The sequence below is a fragment of the Chiroxiphia lanceolata genome, chromosome 4, assembly GCF_009829145.1.
Source record: "Chiroxiphia lanceolata isolate bChiLan1 chromosome 4, bChiLan1.pri, whole genome shotgun sequence".
Classification (NCBI taxonomy): Eukaryota; Metazoa; Chordata; class Aves; order Passeriformes; family Pipridae; genus Chiroxiphia; species Chiroxiphia lanceolata.
In genome coordinates, this window is record NC_045640.1 from 48,509,544 (window position 1) to 48,523,711 (window position 14,168).

Below are 14,168 nucleotides of genomic sequence, written 5' to 3' on the forward strand. Positions count from 1 at the left end.
AATGTAAAATTAAAATAGTCTTTAGAACGTGATTGCACAAACCCCATTATTTCAGCCACCTTTCAATTTTTAACTTAATTCAATTAAAAAATAATACATAGGAACGTCATGAAAATATATGGATTAGCATCAAATACCATAAGTCAGTTCCTATTCCAACCTCTACTGCAGACCTTTAGCATGACCTCAGCATGCAAACTTAGGTAGTTCAGCACAGGCATCCAGTTCCAAAATGATGTGCCTGTACGTGAACTATTCTGCCTTTCACTTCTGCATCTCGCCTCCTTGTCTTACAAAACAAATTATTTTTGTTGAGCTCTGAGCAATGAAAGTCAATTTATTTTCTCTCGCATTTACTGATATCATCGTACTCAAGGTGGTAGGGAAGGAAGGATGCTGTTGGTGTCGTGCTCTCCCCAGCTTCTAGGGATGAAGCGCTCCACAGGTCTGCAGATGTGCTGGCAGACAAAGTAGAAAAAGACTAGTGTCTTTTGCCTATGAATGAATACCATCTGGGATATGCTTAGAACTGCTACTAGTGTGTGCAAACATAGCAAATACAAACTCTGTGATTTATATGGAAATGGCTATAATGAGGGAGTTCTTGCTGTTGGATAGCACTTTATACACAAGACTTCATTTGCTCCAAAACCATAGATATTTTCTGCTTCTTGCCAAAAACCATGACCTAGTGCTTCTGCACCAATTGAAGAATGCTTCTGCTTCTTATGGCTGCGAAGGAAATACTGAGAGGGGCTGAGGAGGTGAACCATATGAAGACAAGGAGAGAATTACCCCACTTACAACACTGAGCTTTTATCAAGCCAATCTAAACCATAGCCCTGAAATGAGGAGGAGCAGATTTCCATCTCAGCTACTCACAAGGACTGCACCCTGGAGCTGCTGCCTGGCCCTGGTAGTGCACTCTGCAGTTTGTTCCTGTCCATTGTCTTTTCTGCTGTAACTGGCATGAGCTGCACTAAAAATATTTCAGAAGAGCTTAGATCTAGGTGGTTTCAGAGCACACAGGTGATTTCTAGGTGCATGATCAAGCTGAAGTCCGTGGGTAATGTAGCACAACAGAACAAGAGTACATTGAGACATGGATTATTTTATAGAGCTGAAAGTTGACACAATAATTCTACTTTAAATTTCCTTATAACATTTTATTTTGGATTAGTGTTTACTATTGATTATAAGCTGACACTTGATGAGTACAGCAACTTCTTCATAGGGTTTGCTTAGACTTACCACAGCATCCACTCAAATAGCTTTCCAGCTACCCGTGGTTGAGTCTGGGTTCTATGCAGTGGCACAGATGATTTGCAGGCCTGAGTTGCCACATGGACTTGGGCTGCCAATAACCATCCCTTGGCTATTTTTTGTTTATTGCCTGGCACTTGATGAAACCTCTCTCTTTGTTAGGACCAGTCAGGACTGGCTAGTAGTCCTAGGGAGTCTACTATTCATTCTTGATATAACTCCCATTATCTTATCCAAGAGCATCACCCAATTGCTTCTAGATTACAGGGTATATCAGAGAACCCAGTTTTCCATGCCTTCCATTACTTGTATGTTATTTTGCTTTCAAGTATGGCAAAATCACAGAGAGAGATATTAAATCCTTTAATCCATTAATTGATACAGGTGGAAATAAGGTTTTGAGCACACTGGCTTCCTTCAAGTCCTTGTGTATTTTTAGTAATTGTTGTTATGTTTAAATCACAATGTCAGCTCTCATTGCCACTTACTATACCTTATGTTGACTTGTCAGCAGTATAACATCTCATTTTCCAGCAGCTGCTAAGAGTTTAGTTGAGACTCAGCTATACATCAGTACAACAAACTATTCAAAATTACTTCTTATAGCAATAGAAGCCTAATGGTTTTTGCAATAAATTAACACTATGACAGGGAGGGAAAAGTATTAGCTTAGTAGCAGAAATGATAATGGTAAGGTGCCCAACCTGGTTAGAGAGTTATTTGTAAATCCTGAATGAACCTGCTTGCATTATTCAATCAAAGGGCTTTTGGTAAATGGAAACAGCACTAACATATATCTGGTAGAAAATGTACCATTTAGCTGCTATGCTTTTTTACAGAGCCTTAGGAGAGATGCTAAATAAAGAGAATAAAAAGTAATGCTCAATAACTATCCACTTACTGAACTAGATGGAGATGGGCACCCCATAAAAACCCACAACAATATAGAGGTATGCACATGAATGTGCACAGAGGGACTAAGACTGTCTCTTGAAAATGTATCATTCTCTCCATATGCGTTCTCCTGAGAGGCATTCACTACTTCAAGTTCGTGCTTTTATGTGAGAATTAACTAAAATACTTCAAAAATGGTTACATAAAAGTTATTTCCCCTTAAAATAGACCATGAATTTTTGTTTATTGTTCTGGACTGCAATTGATATAATCAACTAGAAGCACAGCTTACAAACTCCTCAAAGCCAACAAGGTTTTATATGTTCTTCCATTGTTCATGCAGATTTTGACAGTAACCCCAAGCTTAGGCATTAGCTTGCAGATAGTCACATGTTAGGGGAAATTTTCAGACAGACACCATAAGACCAGGACAGGCAGGGAGGTAGGATTCGTTGCAGATTGTTTAACCTATGTAGAAGTCCTGTGAGCTACAGAAAATCTGGAAAAGTCCCTGGTGAGCTTTTGAGACTCACATGAATCCCAGTAGGGTTTAGCGTTTCCAGGTTATAATTGTATTTCTTGAAACTGTTACAGTTGATTTTCAAGTGTTGCTGTGACTTAACCTCTATGTCATGTCTTGCACAGTCAGCACTCCAGAATGAACACTGAATGCCACATGGATGATTTGTGAGTCTGGATGGCAGCTGAACTCCTAGGTAGAGAGAAACCCTGGAGGCAATCGTCAAACTCATCTGAAACCCTATAGCCATCCTAACCCTAAAGGAGCCCTTGCCATAGCATTTTATAACGTTCAGCTTCATCCTGTAAACCTCACCAGCTCTGGCACCAACTTTAGGAAGCCACCAGTGTAAGAGAGCTGGTCTCCAACTTTCTGGCTAATGTGCTGAAAAACATGACTCAGAAGAGCATTGTAGTAAAAATGCAAGCAGGATCACCAGACTGGTTACCTGCTGATGTCCTACAGCTTTGGGGCTCTCTTTTTTTTTTTTTTTTATTTTCTGAGTGCTTGGCTTTAATATTAAAGACTTCCATGTCAATGAGAACTAAAATCCGGGAGAGTAAAGAGCATGCTGACCTGTGCCAGATCTGCTCAATTACAGCTGGCTTTTCTGACATGAAAGCATTTCACCTCCTGTCTTCAGACTGCAAGCTCAGTGGAGGCTGGGACCACTATTTTAGGTCAGCTCGTACTGTAACACACATCCAGGGTGCTGCTGGAGTCGGAAGAACTCAGCAAGTGGCAAACTAGACAGGAAGGCAAAATTAAGGCTACATAAACACCATGTGACCCGGCTGTGAGATGAGCTCAGCAGGTGATAGTAAGACTCGGGGTCTCTGCCCCATGTTCCACCAGCTCCATGCATGCTGTAACATCCAAAAGTGTGTCTGTGCACAGCAGGGAGCTCGGGGTAGCTTGTCTGCGGGACAGTGCCCCCCGCATGGGGACACCCAGCCGCAAACCCTTCCCCTGTAGCATGCCAGGCCCGGGGCAGAGGGCCCAGTCCCGAGGGGTGGCAGCAGCCACAGCAGGTGCACTGGGATCTAAATGCAAAAAGGACGTGTAGGGGGTGTGTGTAGGCTTCTTCTGGGGGAGTATATGCGTCTGACCTTCTGCCCAAATCTTAACTCGTCCTTCTTCAGCTCCCGGGTGGCCGGGGAGGGCGCGCAGGTCGTTGCGGCATGGATTCAGCCCGGGGATGGGGGCTTCCTATTTTTGTAGTTATTTTTGACGGCTTGGGGTGGCACGGGGGGGTTCCCTCCCCGCCAGGAGTGCAGCCCCTCAGCGGATGCCCCGAGGAGCGCTGCGAGATGTGCGCGGGGCGGAGGGGGGCGGGTGTCCCGGGCGGCGGCGGCGGCGGCGGCGGCGGCGGGCGGGCACTAAGACCGCGCCGCCCCCGGGCGCTGCGCGGCGGCCGCAGAAGAGGAGGAGACCGGCGGGCCCGGGAGGAGAGGCGCGGAGGGGAGCGGAGCTATGCTAAACCCGGGGTACCGCTGAGGCGGGGCGGGCCAGGCCAGAGGCGGGGGCTCTCCGGCGGCGGGCGCGCAGGGGCCCGGCTCCCGAGGCGGCGGCAGGCAGCATCTCGGCGCGGGGAGCGGCTCCGCAGCCACCGGGCCAATGAACATGTCGGTGTTGACTTTGCAGGAATACGAATTCGAGAAGCAGTTCAACGAGCATGCGGCCATCCAGTGGATGCAGGAAAACTGGTGAGTGCCGCCCTCGGGCCCCGCCGCCCGCCCGGATCGGGAAGGCGCTGAGCCCATCCGGGTGCGCGGGTTGCGCCCGGCCGGCGCGGCGCGGCTGGGCTCGGCTGGGCTCGGCTCTGCGCCGCCGTGCGCGGGCACACGGGCGCTGCCGCCGGCGCTACCTGCGCGCCCGGGCGGAGACTGACCCGCCGGGTTACACAAGGCCGGGGCATCCCGCCACCGGCGCGGTGCGATGCGGGCCCTGAGCCCCGCCGCCGCCCCGGCCCGGCGGCGCAGAGCCGCACACGTGCCCCGGCTCTGCCCTCGGCCTCCCCTGCCTCCATCCCTGCCTCCATCCCTGCCCGTCCCTCCCGCTCCCGCACTACGCCCCCGTTCAAACAAGTTGCGCGTTTGCCCGCGTTCCCCGTGGAGCCCCTTTCTCTTCCCCTTCCCCTCCCCCAGCTCCTATTAAACTTCATTTGCAGCCATGCGGGTATTAACTTTCCCGGCGTGTGCGTGTGGCTGGGGAGCCGGGGCGAGCCGAGCCGAGCCGCGGCGGGACCGGGGCTGCGCAGAGACCTGTCGGGGCTCCCCGGGTCGCGGCGAGCCGGAGCCTGACGGACCCGCAAAGGGACACACGCACTCTCACAGCCTGGCCCGCCGAAGGGGAGTGGCTGTGCCGCGAGCCTGCTTTCCGCCCGGCGCCGCCGCGGGAGCATCCCTGGGCCCTGGCCGGCAGCATGGAGACAGGGATGGAGGGAGCGCCCCAGCTGCCCCTGCCCCCTCCGCGGGATCCACTGGCCTGTCCTCGGGAGAGGATTCCTCTCTCCATCACACCTACCCACACTGTGTCCCAGTCCTCGCCCTAGCTTTGTCCACTTGCACTGGCCTTGTGTTCAAGGCTTGCCCAGGCTCACCTGCGCCCTGCTGCTGCACCATCACTGACCACCCTCGCCTGTTGCCCAGTCTTGCCCTTTCTGCTGCTCCTGTGGTCTGTCTCCCGAGCTAGCCCCCAACTTTCTCATTGCTGGCATGCCCTCCCTTGGCAGTGCTACCTGCCCTTTTGGGCTTCCAAGCGAGGACCCTACCCATACCACCCTGATGTGACAATGGCAGGATGAGACTGTCTACATTTTCAGGGCAGAATGGTCCCAGATTGTAGATGGATGTCAGCCAGGGATTTGCTAGAATACTCTAGTGACTGGTCTGGGAACTTTTAAGGGCAGTATAATTAAAGTGACCATTTAAGTGCATGTATGTCTCCCTCTGTTCTCCTCCAGGTGAGCTCATTAGCTCTTGAAGAGTGCTTAGTGTCACTCATGTTTCAGGAAAAAGGAAACCACGTAGATATTCTCGGGCTGGGAGTGTTGGATGCTTCCCATTCTGTCCATGTTCCAGAAGAAAATTGGCATCAGAATAGGACAAGCTGGTAAAAGAGGATAGAGAGGGTGTTGCATGAGTGTATATAATAGCCAAATAACCCAGGAGAGATGCAGTTTAGAATAAAGAACATGACTAGCAACCACCACTCCTGCATCTTCTTCTTGGCTTTCCTGTGCTTCATGATATGACCTTGGGAACATTACATAACTTCTTCCAGGCCTCAGTTTCCCCAGCAGGGAAAGACCAGGGGAGTTGGGGATAATAATGCTGAAATGCCCTTATGAGGTGCTTTAATGACTTACGTAATGTTTGCCGAGTGCCTTGAAGATGTCAGGTACTATATAAATGCTAAGCAGTGTTATTAAAATATCCCTGGCAGTTTCATGTGCTGCAGAAGTCACCAGCTGGACTCTGTAATGCTGGGCTCCCACTTCCCAGGTTCAGAGGAAGAGACCATCAGTGTTATGCTGCTGCTGTACAGCTAAAGAGACGTGATCATCTGTGTGCACGAGCTTTCCAGTCTAGTTTCCCCTTCTCTAAGGGAACTGATGAATTAACACCTTTGATTCACGTGAAAGTAAAGGAGAGTGATCTGCTTGGGAATGTTTCTGGAAATGAAATGGAGCTGTGCCCTCTGAGGTCTCTGTCGTGGCAGGCTTTTCCTGAAAATGCTGAGGATGACTTCTGAGTTTCAGGTTAAATTGTGCATTTTTATCTTCAAGAAATGCACTTGCTTAGTGATACATGTCCTGTTCAAGCACTTGAGTTTTGCAGGGAGCTTAACTGGTAAAATACAGCAGCTAAGGGCTACACAAGAAGGCTTTTTTACTTATCAGGGTGACTCAATAGGTTCGTGTATGCAAACATCAATGGCAGTACATGGCTTCTACACTTTGTAGGAGTAGCCTTAATGTACACATCACTGACGTAAGAACGTTTTAAGATGAGGTTGTTAAGTAGTAGTTTGCAGGGATAAACATGTTTTTTCATTCTTTGGGCAGCAAGACAGACTAAGGAAACACTATGGCAGGATTTTAAACTGTAATCACCATTTAAATTAGGATGCAATACTATTACAATGTCCAGCATAGAGGGAAATAAATTCTTTAGGTGTGGCATTTGTTATTTTATTTAATCTCAAAAATATTTCCTGATACCTTATAAAACAAAAAAAAAGGCTGTGAGGTATTAGGGGGGATGAAGTGGTTCTAAGGACTTGACCCTGACTTTTGGATTATTAGATGCATCTTTGGAGTCTGACTATGTTGCATATGAAAACGTAGCCTAGTTTGAGGATGGACATGAATTCTTTTACATACCTTCTGACTTCTGAGCTGGTTAAAGCACCAACAAGCCCTTTTAATTAAAGCTGCGTAAGGCTAAAGCTGGAAAAGCTTGAATGCAAAGCCCGGGGTAGTGGCATACCCCTAGGTGCTGGTATGGTTGGTCGGGAAGGATCATGGTGCAAGGAATGAAGTGTCTGGGTCAGCCAAGGTTTGCCCCTCCTTTTCCTCAGTCCTCTGAGTCTACTTCAAGCTCCATCACTGCCTAGGGAAAGTGTGTGTCCTCTGCCCTCTCCAGTCGCTGGCTCCCAGGCTTTTCTTCAGCACACCCTCATCCTAGGGCTTGTTTCCTCACTGCCATCTGCCCCTGGAAATCATCCCTTTGAGTCCGACATGAATGGAGCCCATCTGATGGTATATTGGTCTAATGGCAGTGAATGAGGACCTCCTTGCTTCATTCCAGATGTTTCTGTTTCACTGTATGGAGGACCCCATCCTTCAACTTGCATCACTCTGAGACCTCTTAAACCTTGGGCCTGGATTAGCAGTGCTGTAAAGAGGGTACTGTTTTGACACAGAGGAAAAATGAATAGTCTGTTTCCTGATACTTATAAGCTGATGCATTTCATGCCTCCCTGAGTGCTTGGCTTTATGTTTGTGCACACCTTAATGGTATAGCCCCCAGACTGCCTGGTTCTTCTGCATGGAGTCAGGAGAGGCTGAGCAAAGTTGGAGGCTGTGAAGACAAACCTCCAGCCTGCTGGTCTCTGATGGTAAGAGCTGCCAGTTAGTTGTCTTCCCTAAACAAGCAATGGCAGGTTTTCAGGAGGTTAAAGAACTAACAGGTCCATTTACTGTCATGAAACTTCTTAGACTTTATGCTGCGGGAAAGCTGTTGTTCATATAAGTTTAAGTATAGTGCCATCATGTAGCTTTGAATATAAAATACAGTATCACTTTAAGATACACTATCATATTGTGCTGAAACCATGGGAGGTTTGATTTAAGCATGACCAGGATTAAGTAAAATGTTTATTAAAGTAATTGCTTAAAATGATTTCTCAAATCAAACTCTCCCAGCACCTCCTCCCAAGCTTCTTCAAACAGGGAAGTGGTATGAAGTAAATACTCTGCAGAGGATTTTTTTCCCCTTAAACTGCTGTATGAGAATTAATGCAGTTCTAGTTCTTTATCTCTCATAGAGATTATATTATTATTTTTGAAATATTATTATTTTTGAAAATTCACAGTTCTGTCAGACATGCAGCAAAGAGGGTTGTAGTGCCAAGATCCTGATTCCCAGCTGCAGCCAGTGAGGCAGCAAAAACTGTCTGGTGCTTAGGAAAGCCGAAGTGACAGAAATGCCTGGATGGAGTGGTGACTGCTGGAGTCCTTCTCCATCCTGCTGCAGAGCACCAGGTTCGGGCATCAGCATGAAGTGACAGTCGTTCCTGTTATAATTGTCTGGCCAATAATAATTATCTTCAGATGTCTGCTGACGAGGGGCTCGCCAATGGGGAGCCAGGAGGCCTGTGCTGACTGCGCCGAGATTATCTGGGCGAGGTGACGTCACGCTGGGGCTTGCCTAAAATCACAGAAACTTTTCCTCTGCTGCTCCGCCGGCTGCTGCAGCGGTTGGGCCATCCCTGCCCTGGCACCGATGCCCTCCAGCCAGCTGCTGCCCTGGGCAGGCTCTCCTCGCTCCTCTCTCTTCTGCCTCTGCTGTTTTTCTCCCTGGAAAGCCACGGTTTAACCCTTGGCAGCCGGCAGTGTGCTTGCAGATAGTAGCAGGAGCTGAGTAGGAGTGGAGGATGAGCAGGATGAAAGCGAAACTGGTTGTTCCCTAAAGATGCTGTGGGGCTCTGCTGCAGAAACAGGCTGGTTTTGTTATCTTTAACAAAAGTAATGATTGAATAAGGAGAGAAGCACTGCATTAGGACTGCTGGACATGTTTTGCTTTTTAAATAGCTCTAGCAACTCAAACTCGATTCTGAAATTAACTTTGTGAACCTTAGGTGAGTATAAACGTTTGTGTATTTGAAAGAAAACATCCGTGCAGGAGGTTATTTTTAACATTTTGTTACCAAAACTTTTATGTGGTAGAGGCAGAAAGTGCAGCCAGCGCTGAGAGAAATTTATCCTTTGGTGTGATTCTCTTTCAAGTCAAAACTGCAGATAGATGTGGAAGGGCAGATGGTCAGCTAATTTGGATTTGTAAATGCAGTTGCCTTTTAATAATTCACACAAGCACCATCATCCTAGACAGGTTTGTTTCCTAAATGCAGAACAAGCTCTCCTCATCCACTTAAGCTGCTCTTACTTCATGGAGAAATCAAGAGTGAGAGGCTGTGAACATATCTCTCCAGGCATATGTGCGTAGTGGCCAAAAACTGATGTAAATTACTATTTTTTTTTTTTCCCTGAGCTCTTGCTAGATGCCAAGTGAAGGATGTGGAGAGGGACGCTGCAGTCACCCTGTCCTTTTCTCTGTGCTGCAGCAAGGACTCAAAGGGAAGATGTATGAGTTGCTCTTTTCAACAGAGAGACTATTTTATTTGAGCAGAATTCAGTTGGCCCAAGAATTTAGCTTGCCTCCACATGTCATTCTCCAGAGGGGATTTTTGCTGCTCTCTTGTGCAAAGTGGCCATAGAGCTGACAGGGCCACCAATACATGGCAGCTTTGGTGCGGCAGAGGTTACCCACCTCTTTGCCTTCATCCCACAGGCCTGTCTGAGCAAAAGACTGATGGAGTATCGCAGGGCTTTGGCTCCTTGAAAGTACAAGGATGGAATGTGTGGAATAACAGTAGGTGTCCTTTCAGAGTTCAGGTATTTTCAGTCTATGTGTGGGCCTGGGGAGAAGAAAAAATATGGTGGGCACCAAAATGTCATCCTGAAGATAAATACATCAATGTCTTTTGGGTTCAGCCTACTACTAAAGCATAGGCCTTGGCCTTTTGCTTACTCTTTCCCTAGGGTATGAACACATCTGTCATCATGTAGCTTCAGTAACTGTAAGCCTCTGAGAGTGAAGACATCTCTTCTACTACGTGAAACACCATGTGCTTCTGGGAGTAATAATTTTGTAAGAATGGAGCAAGGAGTAATCTAGGAGCTTGTCATAATTTTCAGAAGTAAATATGGACATTCGGGAACATTTTAGTTTAGGATGAGATATAGGATTCTGATTTATTTTAGCTCTTTTGAAAAAGTAGCTCATATCCTCAAGTAAGCGTACGCTGTGAAAACAGAAGGGTTTTTGTAATAAGCACGGGCTGAGTAGCAAGTGGTGTTGTGAACCCTTGGAAGCAGTGTGCTTTTTGTGAGTGGGCAGAGGAGCAATGGGAAGAAACTGATTTCCTCTAGAGACTGGAGTGCAGAGTGCCCAGCTCTCTCCTTCCTCCTCTGAATGCTGTGGCCCTTTTGAATCTGAAGAGAGTTTTTTGCCTCACCTTGAGGAAACAGCAGTTTATGTACCAGCACGTGAGTTGCTGTTGGCTGTTCTGCTCTCAGGTTGCATAGGCTTCTAAGCCCTTCCCGAGCACCACAGCAGCATTCCTGTCCCAATTACCGAGCTTTAGTCGTATCTTGATGATGACCCACTGTTATTAAGTTGATGTTTTTTTCCTCCTGCTAGTTACGTGTTCGTTGTCCCTTGCAACTTAGAGACATTTAAAAAATGCCTCCTTTAAAAGCAGTGAATAAAATCTACATGGCTACAGCTTCCATGTTCTTCTCCTCCCACAAACGGGCACAGTCTGGTTGTCTGTAGTCTGGTAAAATAAGTGCTGTAGACAGGCTACAATAACTTGTTAGATCCTGTTCTTTTAATGGACTCCATGCTGGTAGTTGCTGCCTTTAAATGGGCTTAGGGAAAGCAGGAGATCGCTACTTGTAACTCATAGTGTGATCTGCAACGCCTTATGTAGCTGGCCTTTTCCCTGACCCCCCCTGTAAAAATGCAATGAGCATTCATGTCCAGTACATCTACTACTCCTTTAAAAAGTCAAATGTGGTCGCATTCCCACTGGTCTCAGCAGAGAAAGGTCTGTCAGACTGTTTAACTCTCAAGTTTATGCACTGTGTTTTGCTGTCGATCTCTTCTCCACAGCTGCCTATAGTGGTACTCTGAATAAAAGGATGTTTTGTACTTTTTTCTTCCATCGTGTCTCTGCCCCTTGCTGAAGAGTCTATCCCAAGCCCTTTTCAGCTGACTTTGATGTCCTGACTCTTAGGAATAAATATGGAGATAAAAAAGGGGAAAAAATTTTAAGGGAAAGGCTTACAGAGCTGGAAGTGTTGGAGGGTACAGAACTGGGGTTTCTTTTTTTGCTTTGAGAGTGAACTTTTGTTGGTTCTTTTCACAGATTTGAGAATGATTCTCAAATCACAGGGTCCACTGGGACTGCACAAGGCAAGATGATGTAAAACACTTTTTGGAAAGCTTAATTAAGAATTCAGATACTTCTTTTTTATTGGAAATGGGCAGAGGTTAAAAGATATTATTATTTTTAAATGTAAATTAGCATAATCTAAAATATAAAATAAACTTCACTGACTCAGACTATATCAACATGTGAGATGTTTGTGCTACCCAGTACCTTTTTTCTTGCCAACCATTTTGTCAGCCCACTTGAGCCCTGTCCTGGGTTGGAATAGAAGGGGTTTGCCTTCTGCTGTGCTGCCCTGTCCCTGACCAAAGCACCCTAGCCTGCTCCTACTACAAGCCATGCTGTTCCTGTTCATGTCACAGCATCACATCCCCCTGGGGCTCCCTTGGTTTGCTGGGCAAGGCTGGTGCAGCCTGGTGGGGAGCTCTGCAGGGACACCCAAGTTAGCATTTTGCAAGCTGGTAACAGAACGGGAAACAACCACGCTGTGGTCAGACCAGGCTAATAAAAGGAGAAAATTGTATCAGTTCTCATGGGTGGTTATTAAGGCTTTCAGATCCAAAGTAGCAATGGTACCTGATACTGCCCTTCATGGTGTGCCCTGTACTATGTGCTTCGTTGCAAACTGTCCATTGCAAATCTTGTTGACTTTTGTGAGGAGGTCTTACCCTTTGATTGCTGAGAGTTCTAGTTACAGGAACTAGGAGCAAGGTGGAAGGATTCCAAAAGCAACATAACCTCAGTTTGGCTAGAGAAGGGACCCAGGTCCTACGGACATGGCATGAAGTGGTGGGCAGATCTTACATGCTGAGCAGTCCTTGACCTCCTGTGGGGATGAGCTGATATTTGGAGTAGGGAAGAAAAGGGGCGGATGCAAGTCAGTTGTTTGCCTCATGCCAGTGGACTTGGGACTTTGCAGAGCACGTGTAATGGTTTATTCAGCGCATGGTATGCAGGGGACAGATACACCTCTGAGGATGTGGGGAGACTGACTTCAAACTGAATGCAGCTATAGCCACCTTGTAGAAGTTGGGCATCAGTCAGGTGCTTGAGTCTCATGATTTCAATGGAAATCAAGGACCTGTGTCATCTCTGAAAAGGTCTCTTTGTGCTTCAGTTCCTCAGTTGTAACATAGGTAAAATTCCTCTCGGGGGATATTCAGAATTGGTTTTCTCCCATGTCAAAAAAGTGATCCTGATGTGGTAAGACCCATATGAATAAGTACATTAAAATAATACAGAAAACATAACTGTCTTACACTATTACTATGAGGCTTGTAGTAGCACTGAAGAATACTTTATTCTTGCCAAGGATGTAGGAGAAAGTTTGTCTCCTTCATTGGGGTAACTGAGGACTGAGAAGAGCTGCTGTAATATTAGAGGCAAGGCAGTTTAGTGTTGGTACCATGCGGTTAAACTGCAAAAGTTTTAATTGCAAATTTATGAAAGGAATTGTCCTTCAAATAGTTCAAGAAAACTTCAGACTATTCAACATTCAATGATAACTTTTAAGTAGAATTTTAAAAATTTGTTGGTAATTAGTTTCAGTATATGAAATCTGCAGAAAGAGTGAAAAATGAATTTGACGTCATCCAGGTTGTGAGCTCCTCAAATTGAATGTGTTGATTTTGATGTCTGATGGCCTCGGTTACCCCTGAACATAGAACTTGAGGTCAGTCAAGAGTGTTATTAAGGACAAATGTCTGCCCTATATGTCTTGAGCCATCAGTAGTATAAATATACCTGGAAAGAGCAATCCCAAGGAGTGCCAATTAATATTTTAAGGGGAAGAAACAATGGGCCAAGCTAATTTCAGAAAAAGTACCAGAATGCTATTATTGAGGAATCTGACCTTCTGACTAATAAAGATGGTTTTCAGTTTTCTTTTTTTATTTTTTTCTTCCCCTTTTTTTTTTTTAGTTTATTTAGAGCCATTAAGAGCTACTTAAGATGACAGTAAAATCCCTTAAGTATAAACAAAAGCAGGATGCCAAAGTTCTTGCACTGTGCCTTTCAAATACTGGGTTTATTAACAAATGTTTATGAAGTCTGGCTTTTTCCTTATGTAATTTTCCTTTTAGGTTTAAATGGGAAGTTCCCCTCTAGGTCTCTCTTCTGAATGCAGGTCCCCTGTAAACATTAGTGGGAATTTTGTTGTTTCCAACATATGACATCTCCAGGCAGCTGAAAGCCCTGGGTTTTCTTCCTTTTTTTTCTCCCTTGAGGATCTGGCTGTCCAACTCCTTTTCCATGTCTTTACAGGTCATGACCAAGTGAAACATTGGTTATTAGGAGGAAATTATGTAGACACCTTACATTTCAATTCCTTCCTTCTTGTTTCTTCATCCTCCTGGTCTTGGCAGCCAAGCGGAAAACTCCAAGCTATTTTGTACACCACATTGATGTCTAGATCTTCTTGTCTACCTCCACTTTCACAAGGAGTTTTGCTCTGTTGACATGGTAGCTCTGGGGCTGCCGGCTGCCCCAGCCCGTGTTACATCTCTGCCCCTCTCCCGGGTGTACAGGGGTCCTGCCCGTGTGCCTCAGGCATCTTCTGTGCTCGGGCAACTGACCCAAACCCAGCAAAACCCGCTGGTGATTTCACTGCCTTTCCTAGGCAAAAGCAGAAGCTGTGAGGATGTGCTAAGTGGAACTGCTGATGAGTGTGTGCAGCATTGATTGCAGACTTATGATGAAACAGGTTATTTAACAGGTAGAAGTATTTCAAGGTGCATAATGTTGTCTTTAT

At 46.2% G+C, this 14,168-nt stretch overlaps 1 protein-coding gene across 1 annotated transcript in view; it reads left to right on the forward strand.

Moving 5' to 3' along the window:
- The first annotated feature begins 4,106 nt into the window (after nt 1-4,106).
- The window catches only part of ELOVL6 (ELOVL fatty acid elongase 6), a 77,294-nt gene continuing 67,232 nt past the window's right edge, over nt 4,107-14,168 (forward strand). The window contains exon 1 of the mRNA XM_032685730.1: nt 4,107-4,383. Coding sequence (XP_032541621.1) covers nt 4,295-4,383 — 89 coding nt within the window. The 5' untranslated portion in view covers nt 4,107-4,294. The remainder of the gene's footprint in view (nt 4,384-14,168) is intronic.